Raw genomic sequence first — 24,796 nt, forward strand, 5'->3', positions numbered from 1 at the left:
TAGTCCAGTGATCTGTCCAGGCATGAAGATAACATGCCCATTTCTGAGGTAAAATGATTTTGACCAAAGTTTAAGTGAGGCAGGCAGTTGGTTTTACAACTGTAGTCACAGAGGTAGGTTGTGTAACAATTAGAGGTCTCTGGCAGGTCACCTTTCCTATTAACATCAATTTTCTATTTTAACACCATTTGGAGCCCTTTTAGCACCACAAATGGGGGACTTCATACCCATTTTTTACATACTAGTTTTAGATCAGGCATGCAAATGGGTTTGGGTCTCTTTTTTTAATAACAAACCCAAGTATTTGACAGGGGGTGGGGGAATAGAAATCTCCTTCCAACTGTAGTAAATAGCTACACTCAGTGCTAGCTTGCTGATGTAATGCCAGTTTTCTGGAGCAGATGCCAACATCTAAGCTGGAATGAAAATATCTAAGCTACCCACTGAGGCTGTGTAGTTTAGATGAAAATTTTTCCATAAATGGTCCCTTCTAATGGACTGACAGGTCTTGAGCTCCAGCCTCTGAAGTGACACTGTAAGTAAACTGGTGGGTTTTTACCACTTCTGCAGTGGAGACCCCTGGTTTGAGCTTAAAATATTTGCTACCCTGTGGTAGCAGCTTCTTTACCTGGCTGGTAATAAATTTATGCAAGTGTGTACTGATACTGTGGAAAAGCTAATATGGTGCAAGTTTGTCAGAGGTTACTTGCATGTTTAGATGTTCCCTCTGCTGCTAAGGGTTTTCTTCACCCAACAATTCAGATCAAAGAGTTCCTATTCATTTTTCCTGTTGGAATAAGTGTCACTGGCCTCTTTTCTCCATGTTAACATGCTTCCCATATTTTTATAATCACTAATGCTACTAATAGTAGAAGTTCTATTACAGTTGACCATAGTACTTTATATGCTAGAAAGCCTAGAAGGGTTTGGCACATCTTCATGTAAAATATCCTTCAACTTTTACAGGATCAGAGGGATAATGAAACTGTTTTTGCAGTTGTCTAAATCAGAATTTAATGGGCCATTGCCAGGCAAAGTTGACAGAATACTTCTTCAACTGTTGACTCTGCAGCTCAGTAACAAGGCTGAGCTTGCTGATACGTTTCATGTTGGAGGGGATTTTTCCTAAGCTTGAGTGTATTGAGTGGTTGAAACTTGTTTTGTTGTAAACAAGGAAGGATGAGAAGTGATTGCAGAGCTTAAGAATTAAGTGGGTGTCTGTTTTAGCCCTAGCTGTTACTTTTGATGTTGAATTGATGGCCTATCCTGATCAGGCCTGTTTTCCATAGGCAAATGTGTATGGGAGGTGTAACTGACCGTCAGTTTTCCCACATGAGAATGACACTTAGGCAGTCATGACTCCTTTGCAGGTAGAGTGTTCCAGTGTGGTACATTGGCTGTGTACAATCATCATGATTAGGTACTAGGAGCACCTTACCAGCTTGTCTCCTGAAAGCAGTTAGGATAACAGAATATCCTGGAAGCAAATAGCAGTACTGATTTAACCTATGATCAGAGTGTTTTCCAAGAAAGCTGCAACTGTGACAAACTGGATATGTTAGTGACTGGGATACTTGATTTGATATAATTCATAAAATCAAAGTTGCTTGATAACAACTCACAGGCAACGACTAACATTTTTACACCAAATGTAGAAGATTTTTCTGCAGAATCCTGCCTTTTTTTCCCATTTTATAAGCTGTACCTTTTTCCTTTTGTAAATTAGAGGGACAGGTGGAGAAGACAAAGTATTTTCACTGGTCAGCCACAGCAAACTGTTAGAGGATCTGACCTCTAAAGCCTTTGCTAAAAGTTTTGTCAGCAAACAAAGCAAGTTACTGATGGACCTGCATGTGATATGCAAGGTCTCTTGTGCTTATGGCTTTGAGGGAGAGAGTTAACTACTTCTCCCTCTTTCCATTCCAGGAATGTCACTTCAGGACACTTATGAATAAATCATTAAACTTTCTGCTGAAGCAATAATGTGGCTGTACAAAACCCCAACATATGTAGCCATGTTTGGATGTGTTTCTACAGCAATAATGTATTTGCAATAGTATCATACAGTTCCCAGCAGGACTGCCTGATTTCTGGTAGGTCAGCTATACCAGCTGCAAATGGGTAGAATCCTGGTGTTTCTAAAGTCAGATGTGTAGAACTTGGGTAAGAGATCTGTTAAAGCAGCACATACACATAAATATCTATTACTGAAAGTGAGGAGGTTGGCAGGGGCATGCTGCAGTGGTTAGATGTCACGCAGAAAAGAACTGCTAATGTATCTTAGATGGAAAATTCAGTCTTTGCTGATCTAGTGAAAACAAGGCTTTGACAATTAGAATTTTTTCCTGTGCTTGCTGGTTTATTGCATGCAACTTGTGTGTGTGCATGTAGTATAATTTGTGGTGACTGTTTACACATACTTTCAGTTATATGTGTCTCTAATATGCAAGATGGTATGTATGTAATGTGTTTCATAGTTTAGGGTGGAAACTCTTTGTGGATGCCACTACTTACTGTCTCCTATATGAGAATTAAGACACTGTCCCAAATTGGTTTGTGTTGATGGTGCAGTTTGCGTGCCCTGCTAAAATGCTGAGGCTAGAACATAGCTACTGCAGAGAATCTTCTTGAGGCCCATTTTAGCTGTTTAAATATGGCTTGGTTAAATTAAAGGGAGAAGAGGTTCTAATAGTTGTGCCACTATGAAAAGTTTTTGAGATAATTATTTAAGTTTTACTCAAACTTACTCAGACTTTTAAGACTGTGTAGTGATGGCCATTGCCATTTCACTCAAATTGTGGGTTGCTACTTTCCCTAGCTATCATGTAATTAAGAGTAACTGTCATGGAATCAGAGCCCTTTCTGTTGGAAGGGACCTTAAAGATCGTTTAGTTCCAACCCCCTGCCATGATGTTGATGTTTGCTGTTGACAAAACACATTAGTGGGGAGTTACTGCAATAAAGAAACAGTAGCATTTAATACTGGGTGTTTTTTTTTCTAAAAAAAGTGCAAATGAACTAACCTTTCAGAGCTTTCTATTTGTAGTTTGGCTGTCAGTTGCCAACCCAAGGAAAGGTTTTGCCTGACTCAGGTGGTTGGTGGACAGAAGAGGGAACAGATCAGTTATTGACCATTTGTTTTATCTCAACTTCCAGTAACAGTGTCTGCACTCTGAACTTCTGAATATGAAGAGCTTCATGTATAAGCCAAATATACAAAAGGTTTTCATCCTTACAGCTGTTTTTATGTGATTATAGCAAATAAGAAATTGAATGTGTTTTTAGGCCATGGAGCTCTAGTTCTGATTCTGTCATATTTCTCCTTCCTTCTGCAAGTTGTTATGCAAGTTTTAGCCTCTTCTGTAGATTTCACCTTTACGGTTGTAACATGAAGATTCCTGGACTCCTGACTGCTCCTAACCCTCACTGAATCTCGTGATTTGTTTATGGATTTGCCACCTCCTGGAGCATGTCAATCTCAAACTCTGCTAAAAATGGACAAAGTACTGTATGGCTCTGACTAATTTAGGTTTGGTTTAGCATTATTTGCCTTTAATCACAAGACTAAATGACCACAGATTGTTGTACAGAAATAGGTTTGACTAAGCTGCCAAGAACACGTGTAAATGAGATGAGTGATAGCAGTCAGTGTGTGTAAAACTGAGGTGAGCACACAACCTGGCACACAGGGAGGACACTCCCTGTGTGTTCAGTTAGAATTTAAAAGTGAACACAGAATTGCCAACTGGGAACACAGGCTACATTGGGAGGGCTGTTGAACCCTGCTCCCTTGCATTAATTCCAGTGACCAGGATGTATAAGATCAGGAACAGTGTAGTTTCAGGTACTTTTTTCTTCAAATGTTGTATGGTTAGAACTTTATGGAAAAGCATATTAATTTTTCCATTTCCTTCCCTTCATTGTAGCACAAATTTTGTCCTCAGGTCAAACTGGATCAGAGAAATGATCAGAGTTAAGACCAACACCAAAAGTAAGCTAGTCTAAAACTGCATCAGTGTTAAAATTAATGGATGTTTGTCCCTTATTGTGGAAAAGGAAGAGGAGCATATATGATAAATTTAGTCTCTCAACACATCTGAAACCAACTGCTGGTGACTAAAGGATGGCAAGTTTGGAGTTTGGGACAGGAAGAAGCAACTGGGACTAAAATATTCATTGCTACAGGATAGACTTTTGCATATATGCCCTGACACCTGCTTTTAGCTTGGGTTTGTTCTCTGTAGGTGTCACTGAGCTTGATTGCCCTCATGTGATGAATCATGATCTTAGCGTGGTTCTGAGTCTTATGTAAGCTTATTTCAAATGATTCTGCCACAGTATCCATATAGTCTGCTAGCATCAGAACCATCTTGCTTTTAGGTGGATTTAACTGTGTGATTGGATGAGGACAAACAGGTGTTTCTTCAAACTTTGCTTTTTAGATGTCTTGGTGTCCCTCACCATACTGCATCTCTGTCATTTGTATTGACATGCTCGTTGGTAATCTGTGTGCTGGAGTGGGGGAGATGCAGGTGTACTGTGATATAGCTTGCCTTGGGCTGTGCTGTGGAATTTCATTGTTAATCTTTCAGATTAATTTACAGTTTTCAGGGCAATAGCTAGATTTTTAGTTTGCCTAGAAAGAGGTTAATGATGAATGTGCATAGAAGGAGGAAAAACACGTCTACCACAAGGTGAAGAAAGCTGGTGTTACAGAAGAGATGTTTATCTGGGCTTGTTCTGAGGGAAGTTCTAGTAGTAAGCTTACTTCACCTATCCCAAAACAGATTTCTAAAGGCACTTTAATGTGCCAAAGTACTTGGTGTTGGAATACGTTTTTTCCGATTAACATCTTTTCCTTCTGAATGAGTCTGACCCCTTTTCTAGACAATAACAGCATAAATCTGTTGCCTCGTGTCTTCAAGATTTAAATTCCATAAAATTACTGATCATGTCACTTGTTTATCCAGAGCAAAATGTTGAGTTTTACTATACAATCAAGTAGGTAGGACTATGTCTTCCTTAACTTCTGTGGTCAAACTTAGACTTATGCCTATTAAAGAACAGAGCTGGGAAGGCTGGTCAGGTACTCCTCTTGAGCCTGCTTGCTGATAACCCTTTCTTACATTCACAGTTACTGTTTAACTTTGACTGTAGGACACCTTATATTCTGTGAGAAATTAATCTAGTAGAGACTTTTCATTAAAAAGAGAACTAAACAGCTGGTGGGTCTCATCACTACCATCCTCTTGTCCTTTGGCTCTGTGTTGGCTTCCATTTCCTATTGTATGTCAGGGAACTTGATGCAGTGTCTGCTTTTGTTGTTGGGTGGCTGTAGGGATGATAGGACTTAAAAGGGTGAATAGCATACCTCTGCATAAAATCCTCTTAGCTTATTATGCACTTTGTTTTACCCAGGTAACATTGGCATAAAGGATATGTTTTATTTAACTCAACCTATTGACAACCTGTTGACAAACTAGATTAACTTATGCATTTCACACTTCAAAAGTATTGCAGTGTTCCTTTTTTTTTTAATTCTCTAGATAAAAATACTAGGGATTAAAACCAAACACCTATTTGATAGGTAAAAATCTCCTAGTATTTTTATTATTTAGTGCCATTCTTGTGATTGTGGTGTACCACTTCAAGTTTTTACTAAGAAGTTGGGTGAAAACTTTGGGGGTCTTATTGTTTTGAACCTGTTGCATGTGTTTCATTGACTTTTTTCTAATGTGGACATCCTTATGGAAATGAGTATCAAATATTACAGCAACAGCTGAATGCTGACTCTAAAAGTTTTACATGTTTGGGTTGTTTTTCCAGAGAAATGGTCATAACAAACCTTGCTGCTTGTCAGATACTAGAAAGCATCAATATTCCTGAATGAAGTTACCTTTTCCTGTAGTCATGCAAAAACAATGCAAATCAGCTCAATGAGCTTGTGTCTTTATCAGTAAACTGTCTGAAAAAATGCTCCATTCATAAACATTACTTTGTTTCCTTTTCCAGTAAGTCCTTTTTAAGTGAGGTCTCGCTTGCATCTGTGGGGTTCAGTACTTGTGGGTGGTGGTGTCTGTGTGTAGATGTGCATCTAGACTTGACTGAGTATAGAGTCTTAAAATATCTGGGACAAGCACTCCCTTCCTTTTTCAGTCACACATCCTGTTGCTGAACAACTCCATCATAATTATCAGCTCTTTCAGTTGTGAGAGAGAAAAGGGCACCTCGTTCTAAAATCACCACTGTCTTAATTTTTGCTGAGAACCAAGTTAACTGCTGAGTGCAACTCTTGTTGGTAGATAGAAGAAGGGTAACTAGCAACAAGATCAAACTTCTCTCTTTGGAGCAAGGTGGATTCATGTTCTCTGTTGCTTATCATAATTACAACATAATAGTAATGGTTTTATACCGCTGTTGTAAACAACTGCTGGACAACAGTTGGAAAAGGATCTGGAGAGTTGCAGAATGTGATGGGACGATTGCCCTTTGAATGGTGAACCCAGCAGGATGTAAATTTTAAATTCCTCCTTTGTAAAAGTCAAAGCAAATAAGTGTTGGATAGTCCTTGGTTGTACATGTCAAGAATGAAAGCTGGTTATGTACTAAAGACTTTCTTGAATTCTCTTCTAGACAAGTCTTACATAAGTATGTGCATTATAATAAACAAGGATTTTTCAAGGAATTTTCTCTTCTGGTCTTAAATAGGAGTGGCAAGTTCACAATAAGATTACAGATTCTGGATATAACTTGTTGCAAAGGTTAATGCACCATTCAGTCCTGACACTTTAGCACACACTGGATTGTATGAGTTATATACAAAGCTTATAGGGCTGTTATCCTTGACTCCGAGCATGTTATTTTTTGTGATATTTCTTGGCAAGTTGCAGTGAAAATCTTACTTACCAAACCAGTGTCTTCTGAGTTTGCTGTTACCAATATTTAAGGCTTTACCTTAAGCCGTAAAAAAAGAGATCACTTTCTAAATGTTAGATTTACAACAGAAGTGGAATAGTTGTATAAAAAGATTAACAGACTGTAGACTTTCATCCAAATCTTTGGTGTTAGCAGATAGGGTGGTTTGACCTTTGCTGGAGGCCAGAAGCCCACCAAAGTTGCTCTGTCCCTCCCCTTTTCAGGTGGACACAGGAGAAAATGCATATTGAGAGGCTTAGGAATTGGGATAAGGACAGGGAGAGATCATTCTGCAATTGGTGTCAGGCAAAACAGTTTTCTTTCCTTTATTCTGTGTTAAGTCTAATTTATTACACAGTGAAACCAGAGCTGGATAATGAGAAGTAAAACCGGATCTTAAAGCACCCCCCTACCCCTCCCTTCTTAGCAGACTTAAATCATGAATAAGGTTATCTCCCTTCTTCCCACCCTCATCATGGCATGGGAAGGGGCAGGGACTGGGGGTTTCAGTCAGTTCCTCACAAGTTGGTTTCCTTCTGGGGTGGGGGGTCGCATTCCTCACACCCTTCCCCTGCTGTACTATAGGGTCCCACCCATGGGAGACAGTCTGGCAGGGGCTTACTCCAATGCGGGTCACAGTGTCTTCTGTATGTCTCCACCTGCTCCTGTGTGGGGCCTCTCCATGGGCTGTAGGTGGGGTCTTGGCCTTTTCCATGGGCTGTAGGAGGGGATACCCACTCCACCATGGGTTTCTCCACGGGCTGCAGGGGCATCTTTCTCTCTGGCACCTGGGGCGCCTCCTCTCCCCCGCCTTCCTTGACCTTGGTGTCTGCAGTTTCTTACATCTTCTCACTCCCTTTTCTGGTGGCAAAGAACAGCTGTTTGCATTTTTTTTTCTGCTAAATGTGATTCCCAGAGGCGCTGGGACCGCTGCTGATGGGCTCGGCCTTGGTCAGCAACAGCTCCGGCCTTGAGCCAGCTGGTGTTTGCTCTCTGGGGCCTGCAGAGAGCTTCTGGGTGTTGCTTGCAGAAGCCACCCCTGCAGTACCCCCCTCCACCAGAACCCAGCCACACAACTATAACAGCAGACTTCTAGCAGTTCTTATCAATGAAGAAATTCCCTGGTTAAAGTTCTAATTCATTTTAGAACAGCTTCATCTCACACAACTTGTGCATTCTGAAATGACAGAAGTGACTTTTTCATCAGCTTTACAATATGTGCATCTACAGAAGTAACTAGCTGAAATTATAGAAAGTGGTGGATTTTTCAGAGCCCTCTTGGTCTCATGTGACCTTTCATTAGAGCTTATACAGCAGAGGTGCCCCAATTGTACAGGATCCTTTCAGTTGTCAGGTGGGATTCAGACAGAAGCGGAGAATCTCTAGCTCTTCTTCGGGAGGTGAGGAATGGGGGGAGATGTAATGCTAACTTTATAGTGCATTAGTTGGAGCTGGTAGTTTTGGATGACCTGTTTCTTTCTTTGGTACAAGCTCTTATCCCTGTGTTGACTGACACTAACAGTACAATTCAGTTGTCCACTTGCAAGTTGCTGGTGGCATTTAAGAAGCATTAGTGCGCTCAGAATATCCATGCGGCAGATGCAGAGCGAGAGCTGTGCTCTGAGCTGGCTGCTGGATACCACATGGAATACTCAAGGGCATCTTGGGCTGTGCCCTAGATGGTATTCTCACTAGATGCCTATATGTAGGCACCAAATAAATCAATCAGAAGTGATTGTGAAGCGGTCGTACACTTTGTAATGCAAATGAAGCATTTTTATAGTTTCTTCTTTCACCAGCTTGGATAAACCAGCATGTAGAAATAAGAAAGATCTTATCAATGTAAGAAGCTATTTTGTCTGTCAGTGAGGGGTTTGTAAATGATAATTTGGTTTGGAATTCAATAACTACACTTTTTTATAGATGTAATACTAGATACTTATACACCAAATGTGCCAACTTCATTCAGACTTAAACATAACATTTTTATCTTAAAAAAAATTAGGATTCTTCAGAGATACATCTTCAGTTCTGAATCTGTTTCTTAACCTCCTCATAATAATGGTCTGGAGCATGCTGACAATGGACAAAAAAATGGAAACTATGTCAAAAGTTTTTTATTGTATAACTCTTAAATAATACCCAAGGCAATTCCATGTACTAGAACAGGTCTTTCTACAAATCCTGAACTGCAATCTCTATGTGCATTTAAAAACCTCTTTTAACCTGGACTGCTGGCAATAATTTATTAGGTATTCTGAGCTCTCTGAAGTAAATGAGTCATTTCTGAAATAACAAAGTTTATGGCAAACAAATAGTTCTGGTCATAGCCTGCCTTCTCTTGGGAGCTTTTCCTATGTAGTCTTCCCTCTGCTCCTACCTTTCCTTTTAAAATAAAGGTGGTTTGTTGGCTTGTTTTTGGTTTGGTTTTTTTTTTTTTTTTACATCTGAGGCTCTAGATTCTCCTAGCTGTGGATTTTAAAAATGCCTTGTCTCTCTGTACTAGGCTTTCTTGAAATACTGTTTACCTCCCCTGAAACATTCAGGAGACCTTAGTAGTACATTCTTGACTCCCTTTCTTCAGCTGATGCAAACCTCATGGGGCCCCTGCGAAGGGCTGGGACACGGGATGCCTGCTGCTTCGCTGGCAGTTTGAGCAACTCACATGGAAGTGTCTATCCAGGCAGACCTCATACATGAGGAAAAGAGGAATAGAATGAAATAACCTTGCTGTTGAGAATAAGTGCAAGAGTTTAATGCTGTGAAGTAAAAGGTGGTTTGATTGCCAGTGCTCAAAAGCATTGCTAGCTATATGACTGTGGTACCAGTCCAAGGAGCAGGTCTTTTAGTCTGGTTTTGCATAGGGCAACTGCTAATGCTCTACTGAAGTGCTGATGCTGGCTTTCTAAAATGAAACAATGTGTTAATCCCATTATATACAATACTCATAGTGCTGGAGGTAATGTTACTTAGAGACTAAAATGTTGCTATCTTTTTATTCTTCCCAAAAGTTTGGAAGTCTATGATTGAAAGAGATTTTTGTGATGCCTTCTGGCACTTTTGTGTAATCTGATGCTTTATTAGATGGACCACTAACCTAATGTTGAGGTGTTGAAAGTTGTAATTTACAGGAGTCTTAGAAAATGATGGACACTGGCATTAGGTGTCACAGATTCAAAGTAACTTTTTATTTTATGAAATAAAACTTGTAACCCAGTGGAAATGACTCTGCAGCTGTGAACAGGAATGCTGGCTCAAGGGCAGAGGAGAAGAAAGAAAGGTTAATTCAGGCTTTTTTTATTAGCATGTGTGGCATTCCAGTGAAGGCTCCTGGGTTGGAACACTGCAAACTGAAATCTGCTGTCTGTAAGCACCCAGTTCTTCCACTGGCTTGAGAGAGGATTTTGATTGTGGTGGGCAAGACAGCTATCTCTACAGGACTCTTACAAAGGTGCTAAAGAGTAAAACAAGGGTTGGATTTTTTGGGGGGTAGGTTGGGTGTTAGTTGTTCCTCCCCTACACCCAGTTCTGGTTGGAAATGAGGTGGAATTCAGGGATCTTGAACATACTTTACACTAAGATGAGCAACCTTATAGCATTAACCATTGTTTTTTGCATTCAAAAAGCGGCCTTGGGATGAAAGACTTCATGTTTAATTGCTAATTTGGAGTAGCCATATAACTTGTTATCTTACTTAATAAGTCTTTGTTCCTCTTCCTTAGTGGACTTTCTTTTGGAAGCTAACCATGAGGCAAATTCTTTACTGAAGCTAAATGCATTTACATCAATTTCTCTTTACTGGTCATCTCTTTTGTAGTAGTATAATATATCAGAGATTCTTGAGAAACAGATTTCTAAGTTCTCGTGTTGTGATTGTGTATAGTTTACTGAAAAATTCTCTGCAGGAATCACTTTCTACCTTTATAAAATCAGGCATTTTTAGGATAAAAACCAAGAAGAAACCATCTTCACTTCAAAATAAACATGTTGGTGGTTTGTAACGGAGTTGTCATGCTTATTTCAAAAGTTTGAAGCTGTAAAGCTAGGAATATTGCAAAAGCAAATTCTTTCATGACTGACAAGGTAATGTCAAAATTTTTCCTTCTGAAGCTGATAATATAACCTGAGTTATTTCAGATGTCTCCAAGAAGCTGCCTAGTGTATTAATATTGAAACTTGGTATGTTGAATACTGAGGTGGTTGTTATTAAATTTTTTAACATCCCAGAAATCTTTCTAAATGACAGCTTTTTGGAAATGCTCGTGAATTTTTCCAATCTGCTCTCATTCTTAACCAGCTTATTCAGCCTATCTTCAGAAAACTTTTTGGAGGTGTGTTGTTGTAACATTCAATACCAAGAGATTCAAGTCCTCTGAGGATGACTTTTATACATGATTTCATTGTACCTGACTGTCAAATGTGTATTTATCTGTTTAGGTTCAGACAAAGAAGGAAGAAACTCTGCCGCCATCACTTAGTCAAAACATTCCAACTTTCTATTTTCCTCGTGGATGTCCTAAGGAAAAAGTGAATATAGATGCTGTGATTGCCAAAATTGAGAGAACGTTCTCTGAGTTTCCCAATGAGAGGGCAACGTTAGAAGACATGGGGAAGGTTGCGAAGGTGAGAACTTGCTGGCTGTTTAACTTGCTGTGCTGAATGCTGGTGGAAAGGAAGTGTGAGTTCTGTGTGCTTGGATTTCTTGCATGATGTGTTTATCTCCTGCACCAGTAAGGCATCATATTCAGCAGTGTTAATGGTACAGTTATGTGCAGAAATATTTGTGGTAACTGTGTCTCAAATGTCCCTGTGTGTTGCTTACAGAAAGAAATAAACATTGAAACAAAACTTGAGCTATTTTTTATTTGCATAAGCAACCAAACAGTGCAGAGCACACTATGTTTTTCTGTGTTCTGTATTGCCTGACAGACTTAAGGCAAAAGCACTGCTACTGTGTACTTTGATTTCAGGCATCCGCGTTGTGTTTTTTCCACATTAGTGTCATGAACATCCATTGTAAAGATTTGAAAGACAGATTATAACTTGAGATTATAGCCCTCTAGTCACTACTGAAGATCTAATTTAGAGTTACGGTAGAGTGACAAAATACTGAGCTTAGAAAACAGCAAATATTTAACTTCTACATAACAGACAATAAGCTGCTTAAACTTCCATTCGTTACATTGGATCAATGCTTGAAATGTTATCACTGCAGTCATGGCCTTGGTCTTCCGCGTTGGGTTCTGATCCCTGTTCCTGTCACTTTGCAATTGAAGTCCATGGTCTAGAAAATAGAAACAAAGACAGGAGCAGGGTTCGGTGTTCAGAAGGTCCTTGTTTGCTGTGCCAGAACTGTGTAACTTCCAAGACAGATGCTAAGGTTCCCACCTTCCATAACGCCTTTCCAGAGGAGTGGGGAGAGGTGGAAGAGACCCTTTCCTCTCAGCAAGAAAGGCGGGAGTGTTCAGTCATCCACAATTCAGTGGTCACAGAATCACTAGGTTGGAAAAGACCTGTGAGATCATCAAATCCAATCATACCTGTCCTATGCTAAACCATTTCCCTGAGCACCTCATCTGCCCGTCTTTTAAATACATCCAGGGTTGGTGACTCAACCACTTCCCTGGGCAGCCTGTTCCAGTGCTTGACATCAGTGAAAGGAACCTTCCTGAAGGCTAGGGAGAAGCCTCACAAACTGAGGACAGCACTTGTCAAATAACACTTTTTCTTTCCTTTTTCTTTTTTTGAAGTACTGGTTGAACTGTTGCATGAGAAGTAACTCTCCTTTGCTCCAGTGACCTTAATCATCTTGCAGTATTCACAATCTAAGTTGAGATCTACATTAAATTCTCAGAGGTGCCAGCATGTCAACAGACTCCAAGTCCTAGTTTTAGGTGAAAGATTGGTCCTTAGCTGTTAGGACTAAGGAAGCTTGGAGCAGGCACAGAAGCAGCACTGTAGCAGGGAGCATTGAAGCAGGATACTGCTGGCCACATCATTTGGGCCAGACAAATGTAAACTTGCTCCAATTTAGAAGCTGTGTAGCTGTTTGTTTGTGCTGTCTTGACCTCAGCTTAAAGATATCCAGCCCTTTAGTGGAGCTTACTACCACAGGCTCTGTTCAGCTGCTTGGAGTGTGGACAGAGCATGTGTTAGGAATGCTGCAAGTTGCCTGATGTTTTGCTTTCCTCTTTTGGATTCCAGTCTACAGCAGTTGCCTAAAATTAATTATTTTGGAAGGCACAGTTGGTTTCAGAAACAGTTTTAAAATATCTGTGCATTAATGTTTTCTTATTAAACCTTGTAAAATTTAATTTTTGTAAGATTTATACATGAGGGGGTAAACTTCAGATAAGCAATCAATGACCTGACTTGATGTATGCTTTAATTCTAGGCTTGTGAATGCCCACTTTACTGGAAAGGTCCTTTGTTTTATTGTGCTGGCGGTGAACGAACAGGATATGTGTCAGTTCATAAATTTGTTGCAATGTGGAGGAAGTAAGTAGATTACTTTTTTTAGAAGTCCTGCATTTTTTAAAATTGAAATGTGTTATTTTAAGGTCTGAATGAGATCCAGTCTGTAAAGGGGAATAAAACATTTTCCCATAATCAACCATTGACAGCAAACTTGTGCCTGGGAAAATGTAAGTAAATCATCACTTTAACATAAACAAACCTTTATTTACAGGGCTCATAGATTATTTTTTTTTAATGCTTGGTAAATGACTGGCTGTTTATGGGAAAAAATAAAACCACGGCCTTAACTTGTACTTGCCAGTTCTGGACAAAATGCTTTTTCTTCCTTGTTACCTTCCCAGTTCTAATTTAAAGTGTCCTCTCACGTAATCAGCTACATGGTGTACCCACCTCCTTCTAATGTAACTGTATGAGATGGTACTATTTGGAGCATGCTCATGTGGAGTACACTTTCACATTTGCAATTAGATTTTTGCATTAAATGTTGTGGTTGTAGTTTTGTAGGCCATGCTCCAGGATGTCCATACCAGGTGGCATAAACAATTTCCTGTGTAGAGTATTAAATGGAAATGTTTGTATTTCAGAATACTTCAGACCTGCTATGACGATGCTGCAAAGTTTGTTCATCTTCTAATGAACCCTGGCACCAACTACTTGGTGCAAGAAGACTTCATTCCTTTTTTACAAGTAAGTTGCAAGTGAAACTAGTTCTGGAAACGCAACAAAATGAGAGCTGGAAAAGTCCTGGATTTCTTGAGCTAAACATACTCTTTTCATGGTCTCATGAAAGTTGATCAATAATACTTGGTGTAACACACTTTGTGTGGTCCACTGAGATGTTAGTGAGTGACTTTAGTTAATCATTTTGTTAAAGATAAGGTCATTAAGATCTACAGTAAGATGCATAGATTTAAAATAGTACATATGTCAGAGAATCTTTTAGGGTTTAGAAGGATAGCTGAAGTCACTTGAGTCCAGGAGGCCCTTTGGGGAGGGCAAAGGAAAAGTGGTGCATGAATTCAAGATCTAACACAGTTTCTCTCAGAGCAGCGAGCACACTTGCTAATGAATGAATAAAACCTGAGGTGGCTTTTGCTGAATCAGTCACAGAATTACAAGCTACCACAGTTAGCAGTGTTCAAAATTTTCAGCCCATCTAAAATATAAGGAAGCTTTTGTTTGTCATCTTCAAAAAGTGATTTTACTTTTTAAAAGTCAGTAGGGTTATTTACATGAAGCACTTAGTACATGAAGTTATCAATAATGGTTGTGGTAGTTACACTGAACTGTTTTGGGTAAGAAAACAGACATGCTACTCTGTCCTAATTCTTTAGTCACTAATAAATACTGTTTGGGATATTGTTGTTCCTTTTTGTGCAGGATGTGGTGAACAGTCATCCTGGCCTGTCGTTTTTAAAAGAAGCTTCTGAGTTTCATTCTCGGTACATTACCACAGTAAGTCATTTACATTTGGAAAAGCTATTTCTTGTTAACTAAGGAAAAGCAAAATTATTGTGCTGGTCAATACTTATAAGCATCTCTGTCCATTGAGAAGAGTTGAGTAAGCTGTCAGTCTTCATTTTTACATAACTATAAATCACATGAAGAAAGACTCAATTTCTTGTGTGTCAGTTTTTCCTTAACATTTGTAAGAAATTGCTGAACTTAATACTAGCAAGAGAAATGCTGAATTGTAGTTGTAAGGCAAGTTAATGAACATTAAATGAAGAGCAGGCTGTTATCTTAAACACTTGATTGTGGCTATAGACTGTACTCATTAGAATCTTGACCTTACTCTGATTTTAACTAAAGGGAATTTTGAATGAAAGGTCTCTATTACTGTAATTATGTTCAGTATTAAGTAAAAATAATAATAGTGAAGCTGCTTGCTCTTCTCTGGGGATTTTTTTTTCTTTCTAAGCAGGTATTATACATGAAAAGTTCCATTTCTCCCTTCCTAGGATTATGTGACTGAAGTATTCTTTCTGTACCCAAGGGAATAAATCAGTGACAGGACATTTTTCCCAACTGTGGACTAGACAGCTGATTCCACTGAAGTCTCAAAAGATTAAAATTCTTCAAAATGATACTGGGTTCACTTTCTCTGTGCATGTGAAAAATAGCTTAAGAAATAACTCTCCAACAAAACACATGCAGAGTTCATCAGCTTAGAGCAAGACCTAGACCAAAACTGTGGAAGCTCTTTTTTCTTTTTTGAAAGCATTTGGCTTTGGTTCCTTATATCCTCCTCAGAGAAAGTGCCAGCCTATCCAGTATGTCCTGCTGCATTAGGTTTTGCTTCTTGCTATAATGATTGTGTGAGCTCCCAGTACCTTCTTGTCAGATGTGACTGAAGGAAATGTTCTGCCTGTGAGTAGTTTCTTAATGGCTTCTGGGTTGTATCAAAGCCTGCTCTGCCTAAAACTCTGAAAGCTTGCTGCCTGTCCTGAAGGACTGTAGAGGGGAAAAAGTCCTGCCACTTCCAGTTACTTTTCTTTGGAGGAACAGCTTCTTTGAGTAAGCCTGAGTCCAGCAGTACTGAATAAATCAGTGCTAGCAGTACTTTGCTAACAGAACCTAGTGGAATCTTCAACAGAAATCACACTAATCAAAAATCCCCAATGCAAACAAGTATTGCTACAAATAGAACAGCAATATCTGGAATGCTTTTCTGGAGATTAAGAAATGGCAGGAGGACTCTCTGCCCCTTCTTATCTTATTTTAGGATGGAATAACCGTTGCCCAATTTAGTCTTTTAGAATTCTGTCCTGCAAGTTACTACTTAGAGTTTTCTCCAAGAATAAATAAGGCATTTTCATACCTTGCTTTTGCCTTGCAACATGAAGCTTTATCTAAAGGATTTGAAGCATGGCAGTTAAGATTTATGTTCACACTAACTTCCACTTACAAGTGAAATGATCCATTTTCCTTTCTGTGTTTGCATATGCACACACAAGTGTACATATATCACCCCAGTGAGCAGGCCTCTCAAGTGTTGTTCAGCCGTGGTAGCAATCAGTTCTGTCTGTCAAGCTGTAGTGTCGGTTGGTCGGTCTGGTGGTTAGGTACATGTGTTCCAAGTAAAGCTGAAATAAATTTAAAGCACTTGCCCTGACATAGGATAGTGCATTTAATCTGCAAGTGGGTTATGCATATATCTGATCTATGAAATTGTAATCCCTGTGTTTCACCGTTTCCTCTCCCTTCTGACAAACCACTGTGCAGCACCATAAGGAAGACAATTCTCTGACAATTTGCTTATGCTCTGCTTTGATTCACTTTGGAAAACTGTTTCTTAAGCCTGTTCCCAGTTGTCTTTAGCAAACATTCAATTTTGGTTTTATTTTTAGACCAGTTAAATGTACAACAGATGAGATAATGACATGCAGATGGATTGAGTTGCAAAGCTAAGGCACAACCTTTTTAGAAAAAATTGCTTTGTAGTATAAGCCAAAAATGGGCCTTCCCTAAAATCACAATTAGAATTGAGCTAATTAGGTTTCAGAAGTAGGCTAGTCTAATTCTCCTTTCTGGATTTATTGAACCAGCTGCTCTTGTTCAAAGTAAGAGCTGCCTAGCTTGCTGCATGCTACGGTTTAAGCTTTAGTTTAGAACTTTATGAAGAAATTCCTCCTTGTATTTGTAATTTGGAAAGTATTGGCTTGCTTAAACAATGGAGTTAGTGCAATTAAAGTCTGAAGTGATAAAAACTTATATAATTGAGTCTCTACTTCAGAAGAGGTTTTACTTGTTGGAAAATATTTTTTTAGCTAGTTACTACTGTGTTGCAAATTAAAAGCTCCACATGCAATATTTAGTCTTGATAATTGGCAGGTATAATCAATCTTCAATTAAGCAGTTGTAGTTCATAATATGTTTAGATTTTTTTGTCTGCTTTTGTTAGTGGATGGCTGACTTGAAATGGTTTTTTGGTTGACTTGAATTGAGGTGAGTACTGAATTTAGTGAAGAAACGGAAAAAAATATATCTTGTGTTCATAAACTAAAACTAAGCAAATTATGCTGAGTGTATGTGGTTACCAAAATAATGTACATGTAAAATTGGTTTGAACAAAAATACTGGACATTCAACTGAGTGGATTTCTTTCTGGTTCCAATCAGTCATGGCACAAGAGCTGGTCCTTGTCCTTGAATAGATTTCATTGCTGTTGTTGTTCAGTTAGAGAAATATATAAATGTTTATACTATATACAGAGTTGTATATAAATGTTTATATACTTAATACTCCCAGTAGGGCTTTTTCAAGTAGCTTTAAATAACAAAATTAAATGGGAAGAAAACTACTCCTTACACCTGCAGGAAGTATTTCTGTCAAATGTTCAGTTGTACTTGCAGGCTTTAGAAGTAGCGGTGTCCCCCTGCACTGTGATCCTTTAGCAGTCCCTGTTCTATTTCTCTTGCTTCATAAATGGAAGTAAGATGTCTTTATAGGGTAAATAGGTCTGAAGAAATGAGGTAAGTTAGTAGTTTCTTTAGATGATATCCTGTGCACCTGGAAGACTGACAGGTAGTGGAATGGCCAATAGAGGTGTTATGGAGAGCGTACGAGTATTCAGCAGCTTCACTGGGAGAGGCGGGTACTGCAGCACTGAAATAAGACTTACCAAAGTGAGCTTGCATGTGGATTTAGAAATGGTTTGGTAATATGACATAAGAGAAGCATCAACTTCCTAAGTAAGGAGACTAGAACTAGGGGAGAGCTGGAGTTCTGTAAAGCAGCTGAACGAAGACTTCTGTTTGGGTGTTTGGGAGGGCATTTTGTCAGCATGCCTGAGATCACCTTTCCATTTTCTGTTTCTTGCAGGTTATACAGAGAATATTTTATACAGTAAATAGGTCCTGGTCTGGGAAAATAACTTGTAACGAGCTCAGGAAAAGCAACTTTCTGCAGGTACCTAATATCTAAAATGTTGCAAGAGAGATGTTTCCACACCTTTAAAACTCTAATCAGCTACATGCTGAAGAGGAACAACAGTAACATTTTTCATTTCTCTGAATACTCGTGAAGGAACCGCTGCATTAATTCTCATGTGCTAGAATATGTCTAAATGTCACCTTTTATCTAGGGCTGTATGAATGAATGTATGTGTGATAAGCAGAAGTCTGGCTGATCTCATTCTTCTATGAATATGTTGGTTTTCTACCTTGTGTGTTCAGTCTCTGCTGTCATGCTGCATGGTGTGTGCTGCCTCTGATGATGATAATTGTTCTCCTGAAATAGTGTTGGATATTGACTGGGTTACGAGAGCTCAGAATGTTCAACAAGCATCTTACAAATCCCTTAACGTGTTCTATTTATCCTTCTGCTAATAGAATGTGGCATTATTGGAAGAGGAAGCTGATATTAACCAGCTGACAGAGTACTTCTCATATGAACACTTTTACGTTATCTATTGCAAATTTTGGGAGCTGGACACAGACCATGACCTCTATATTGATCGGAAGGATTTAGCTCGACATAATGACCATGGTATGACAAATGAAGCACCTTTCTTTATATGCATTAAGTGACCTGTAAGCTTTCAGCTGAGGTGGTTAACTGCCAAGGCCAGTGTTCATGAGCCTGTTGGTATAGCTGATCCTGCTTACTCAGCAAGTAAAGCAGGACAAGTCACCTGTGACACTGCTTTGTGTCTAGCAGTACCAAATTTCAGGGGAACATTTAAATTCTGGTCTTGGTAAAGAAGTAGAGTATAAATTTGTAAGTGTATAGGCTTGATCTAAAAAAATATCACTAAAGTATATGGTAAATTGTAAATGGCTGTATTTGCCATTTGGGGGCAGTTGAAACAATCTGTTTTACTGGCATTCAAGTAACAGGGCTTTTATGGCAAGGTATGGAAGGAGTAGAAAAAGAAAATAATCATTTGGGTACTCTGCTGATTTTAAAGTTTTGTTAACTTTAACTTAGTTAAAGCAGTGTTTTTCAATACTATTTAGCAGCTTCACATTTTCTGTATTCAGAGTATGCACTAACTAATTCTGTTGTCTTGCACACCTATACCTCTCAAATATTCTTATAGCTGGTATGGAACTGTTGGGTTGTGGGGTTTTTTGGCTACTTTGTGTCCATTGTAATCGTAAAAGTATTCCCTTTCTGAATGGAAAGCTTGCTTAAGTACAAAGTGATGATGGAATATTATCCCAAATTAGAAAGAACAAACACAATTTTGATTGATTGCTTTGGGAAACTTGCCTGCTGAAGTCAGACTATAGTTTAAGACCTGAGGAAGGAAAGCTGCTTTCGTTTGAGATGTTGCTCTACTGAGTTAGTACACTATAGAAAAGGAAGCAGAGCTGATGCCATCCTACTTGCAATTTAGTTTTGCATCATTTAAAGTATGGCATATTTGTTAAAGCTAAACTGCTGCTTAATGAGAACTAGACTAAAGAGTATAAAATGGATATGATAACTTTAGTCATAAATTTTCCTGGTTTTGTCATGCAAAAAATAGAATCTGGTTTCACTGGTCCCTTTTGTACTGTCACTGGTCTGAACTTAGGCTAGATCAAACATTTGTATGCAGTAAGAAAAATATTGAAGTATGTAACTGTTGTTGAACAACTTCAGTGTTTCAGCAGTAGAGAAGCAGCAGCAGACATCTGAAACAAACTGGCTGTCCTACAGTTCTGAGGAAAAATAAGAAGTATTTTATTAGAATTTATTCTAGTGTCCTTAATAGGATAATACAGTGATAGCATCACCATAAGTACAGAAACTGTTTAAATGGTTAGCCACCTGCTTAGATTATCAGTATTTCTACAATGCTGAAAAACGCTTCAGAGCTAGAATAATAAGTAGTTCTCCTTCTGTGAAAATATTATCATGTGCTGCTTTGAGTAACATCCACAAATTCTTTGGGATTAATTGAATATCCTTTACAGAGGTAGTGCTCAGTTAAGACATGTCTCTAAAATCCCTGAAATGGTTTCAAAATAGAAGCATGGATCAGAACTGTGTCAGAAATAGCCCCATGGCAGAATCGGTTAGGTATGCTCATTATGTATCGAGATGCCAATTCTGTTCTGGCCCCTTGCCAAAACCAAGGTCATATAAAATGTAACAGCACTTGAAAACATGATTTACTTGTCAAAGAGCTGGTAAATGCTGTCTTGCTCATTAGCCAATTTTGCTACTTCTGTTAGACAACTATTTCTGCATCAGGTCTGAATTCAGAGCTGGGTGGTTCTCACTTTGCTTTGGAGACTTTGTGTTAAGAGATCCTCTCTGAGAGATCCCCAGGGGCTTAATGAGCCCCACGCTTGATCTTTCTCACAGATGTGTCTGTGTAAGAGGCTTCCAGTAACCTCTGTGGACAGGCAATACAAAGCACAAAATAACTTGCACACAACTGACACTGTCTCAAACTCTCTTCACAGCCATTTCGAATAGGATGATAGAGCGGATCTTCTCAGGAGCTGTAACGAGGTGTGTACTTTGTGTGCTGATCTGAATCCAACTTAAGAGTTCTTTGTTAAATTGTGTAATGTTCACAGGGAAAAATAATGGTGAATTTCAAGATTTAAACACTAGTGATACTGGAGTCCTCTTGGAACCTTTGGCTCAGTCCTAGCTCTTTAGTCTCCTCTGTTTGCTCATATAAGCAATTGCCGTTGCATATCGGCTGGTTTACCAGGGATGGGTATATGGAAGGGAAGAAATGTTGGCATTGTTTTTCTGTCCCTCAAACCTGTAAAATTTTCAATGGGAATTGGGTCATGAACACCTTCAGGGAGGGGGCAGCCACCCACTCCTGGGCAACATGTTCCAGTGGCTCTCCACCCTCATAGTGAAGAACACTTTCCTAAAGTCTAATCTAAATCTACCCCCTTCCAATTTAAAACATTCCCCCTCATCCTATCACTACAGGCCCTTATGAAAAGTACTGTCCCAGCTTACTTGTAGGCCCCTTCAGGTACTGGCAGGCTGCTATAAGGTCTTCCCTGAGCCTTCTCCAGGCTGAACAAGCCCAGCTCTCTCAGCCTGTCTTCACAGGAGAGGTGCTCCAGCCCTCTGGTCATCTTTGTGACCCTACTCTGGACCTGTTCCAACAGTTCTGTGTCTTTCTTATGGTGGGGACTCCAGAATTGGACACAGTACTCCAGGTGAGGTCTCACCAGAGCCGAGGGGCAGAATCACCTCCCTTGACCTGCTGGCCACACTTCTTGTGGTGCAGCCCAGGATGCTGTTGGCTTTCTGGGTTGCAAGTGCACGTTGTTGGCTCATGTCTAGCTTTTCATCCACCAGCACCCCTAAGTCACCTCTGCAGGGCTGCTCTCTATCACATCATCTCCCAGCCTGTAGTGATGATGAGGATTGCCCTGACCCAGGTGCAGGACCTTGTACTTGTCCTTATCTGTGTCTGTGGCAAGTCACCTTAGGAACACTGCATCTTGTAGGAGGTAATAGCACCAAGGAAAATAGTCTTTAATTTTGGTTAGTAGAAGTGTTTTAAAATAAATTTTCTATCTCTTTCCTTGCTCTTCCCCTTCAAGAGGTAGAAAAGCACAAAAAGATGGAAAAATTAGCTATGCTGATTTTGTCTGGTTTTTGATATCTGAAGAGGACAAGAAGACACCAACTAGGTAAGAATGAATTTATATTTTAACAGAAATAAACACTGAATTCATTGGTTTTCCAGCCTCTAAATAGCGACCATTGATGCTCAGCTGGAACTGTGATGTAAGAAGCTAAATGATAAAAACAGGAGTGGAAAACTGGCCCAGTTTGTTGCATCGTTTCTTATTTATCACAGTCTCAGAATCACAGAATCATAGGGGTTGGAAGGGACCTCGAGATAGAGTCCAACCCCCAAACTGAGTCTCCTGTTGTTGCTGCTGTAAACATGTATTTTAATGAGGTTGAAGAGCTAATTAAATATTATTGTTTCATATGCTCTATGTGGGCTGCCTACAGACAGGGCCATAGATAAAGGAAATCACAGTTGGTTCATGGTGCCAGTGACTTTGGGAAACTACACAGCTAGCGATAGCTGCAGGATATTGATAAGAAACTACTGTGAGGCATGTCATTGGCTTGTTCAATATGAAAAGAAACCTGTCTTGGAGCATGAGCCAACTTCTCCTTGGCTCCCTTCAGTTATGTCAGGCCACATGGTGTAGCTCTGTCCTCCCTCACCCCCTCACAAGCGTGTTGTCACGTGCGGTGAGGTTTGGCGTGGCACATACCGGGAACTCTTCCCACAGTGGGTGGTGGCCGATGGCTCTCTGGCATCATGGAATGCAATCTCAGGTCTAGTTTTGCATCTGTATGCAGCACACATACACTTTAAAGTATAGGCAACCTAAATCCCTGAAATTAAATCCTGTATTAGGGTTGTGTAAATGGTTCTTTGCTGTCAATTACTGAATTTCAGCATTGAGTATTGGTTTCGCTGCATGGATCTGGATGGGGATGGTGCCTTGTCTATGTACGAGTTGGAGTATTTCTATGAAGAACAGTGCCAGAAATTAGATAACATGGCCATAGAACCTTTGCCATTTGAAGACTGTTTGTGCCAGATGCTGGATCTTGTGAAGCCACAATGTGAAGGTAACAAAGTAATTTTCTATCTGTGATTTCTGTTTCTCTGGATTAGGAGTTAGTGCACCCTTAAGAGCACTCAGTTGGTTGCAGAAATAATATATGATTAGGGTTTTTTTCCTCTCTAAAGTCTGCTAGAGCTCATCAATGAATGGTCCTCCAAGGGCAGGCAGGAGTTCATTTTCATACTAACATTTAATGTGCTACTTTGAAATTCTTTGTAGGCTCTTATGTTGGGCTTGTAGCCACATGTGGTGTTAGACAAGTCTTGTTGCTCTCTAGCTGAGGTGATGTTCTCAAGCAAAGCTCTTGGCTGTGCAGTGTGCTTGCCTCTTACCTGTTGCAGTACTCAATATTTCTTTAGAAGGGACAGTTTCTAAACAGTGCTTGTCTCTGTAGATCAGTAATGACATCCTGTAGGATAGAAGCCTGTACTGCCCTTCAGAAATTAATGCTAAAGGGCTGTAAAATAACAGAATATCAAACTGTTCTTAGTTTTGGTCTATTTTATACATTGATTAGAACCTTCATAGACCTGCATTCTACCCTCCTGCATTTGGTATATATGATCTTTAGCTGATCACATATTTATATTTCACACCTGAAAACAACTTATGAAGTGAGCGTCATGTTCATTTGTCCTCTGTGCTGTTCAGAACTGGAAGTATTTTGGCATGTCTTGGTGGGTGTTACTGCAGTGCTGAAGAGTGGTAGCTTGCATGTTCGTGGCCTCTACCTCTGTGCCATGTCTGATGTTTCTCAAGTTGATAAAACTGTTGCAGCCACGATGGATTAGTCTTCAGGGACTTGAACTCAACACAACTGAGGTCAACTTGCACCTGAACTTAATGTCTCAACACTTGACCACTTTTAGCACTAATAAAAAGTACAGCCATAACAAGGGTTAACATGAATGTCAGTGTGTGAAAGGACTTGGCCTACAGTCTGGTTGCTATTTATTGTACAGACTTTGCACTGTGAGAAACTTAGTACTTGCCTGTTGGCTCTTGGAGTCTTTGATAGGAATGGCAACCTTGATGGCATATACCAATGCCTGGTATTTTTTGTGGTAAAGGAAATTGTTGACTGTGTTTAATGCTTTTGTTTAGCAAATATAATCACAGAAACATAGAATGTGTAAGGTTAGAAGGGACCTTTACAGGTCATCTAGTCCAACCTCCCCTGCAGTAAGCAGGAACATCTTCAGTAGATCAGGTCGCTCAGAGCTCTAACAAACCTGACCTTGAATGTCTGCAGAGATGGGGCTTCCACTACACCTCTGGGCAACTTGTTCCAGTGATCTACCACCCTCAGATTGAAGAATTTTTCCTAATATTCAACCTAAATCTCCCCTTTTCCAGTTTAAAACCATTGCCCCTTGTCCTATTGCTACATGCCCTTGGGAACAGTTCTTCCCCAGCTTTCTTATAAGCACCTTTCAGGTCCTGGAAGGCCACTATGATGCCCCCAGAGCCTGCTCTTCTCCAAGCTGAACAAGCCCAACTCTCTCAGCCTGTCCTCACAGGAGAGGTGCTCCAGCCCTTTGATCATTTGTGTGTCCCTCCTCTGGACACACTCCAACAGGTCTGCATCTTTTATGTGTTGAGGGCTCCAGAGCTGGACACAGTATTCCAGGTGAGGTGTCACCAGAGCAGAGTAGGGGGGCAGAATCACCTCTCTGTCTGCTGGCCACACTCTTGTGATGCAGCGTGGGGTGCAGCTGGCCGCCTGGGCTGCAGATGCACATAATGTTGTGCTAGTGTTTCATGCTTAGACACTTGTAGATGAAGCACCAGGTCTTTCCTACTTGAATTTCAAGTGTTGCTTTAATTGAGTGTGT

At 39.8% G+C, this 24,796-nt stretch overlaps 1 protein-coding gene across 1 annotated transcript in view; it reads left to right on the forward strand.

The window, feature by feature from the left end:
- Window positions 1–24,796, forward strand: part of PPP2R3B (protein phosphatase 2 regulatory subunit B''beta) — a gene marked incomplete at its 5' end in the record, with an annotated part of 55,683 nt that overhangs the window by 23,063 nt on the left and 7,824 nt on the right. The window contains 9 exons of the mRNA XM_084260596.1: window positions 11,353–11,538; window positions 13,310–13,413; window positions 13,977–14,079; window positions 14,773–14,847; window positions 18,217–18,303; window positions 18,726–18,882; window positions 20,793–20,841; window positions 21,909–21,998; window positions 22,790–22,965. Coding sequence (XP_084116722.1) covers window positions 11,353–11,538; window positions 13,310–13,413; window positions 13,977–14,079; window positions 14,773–14,847; window positions 18,217–18,303; window positions 18,726–18,882; window positions 20,793–20,841; window positions 21,909–21,998; window positions 22,790–22,965 — 1,027 coding nt within the window. The remainder of the gene's footprint in view (window positions 1–11,352; window positions 11,539–13,309; window positions 13,414–13,976; window positions 14,080–14,772; window positions 14,848–18,216; window positions 18,304–18,725; window positions 18,883–20,792; window positions 20,842–21,908; window positions 21,999–22,789; window positions 22,966–24,796) is intronic.

Source organism: Gallinula chloropus (assembly GCF_964237585.1).
Source record: "Gallinula chloropus genome assembly, chromosome: 1".
NCBI lineage: Eukaryota > Metazoa > Chordata > Aves > Gruiformes > Rallidae > Gallinula > Gallinula chloropus.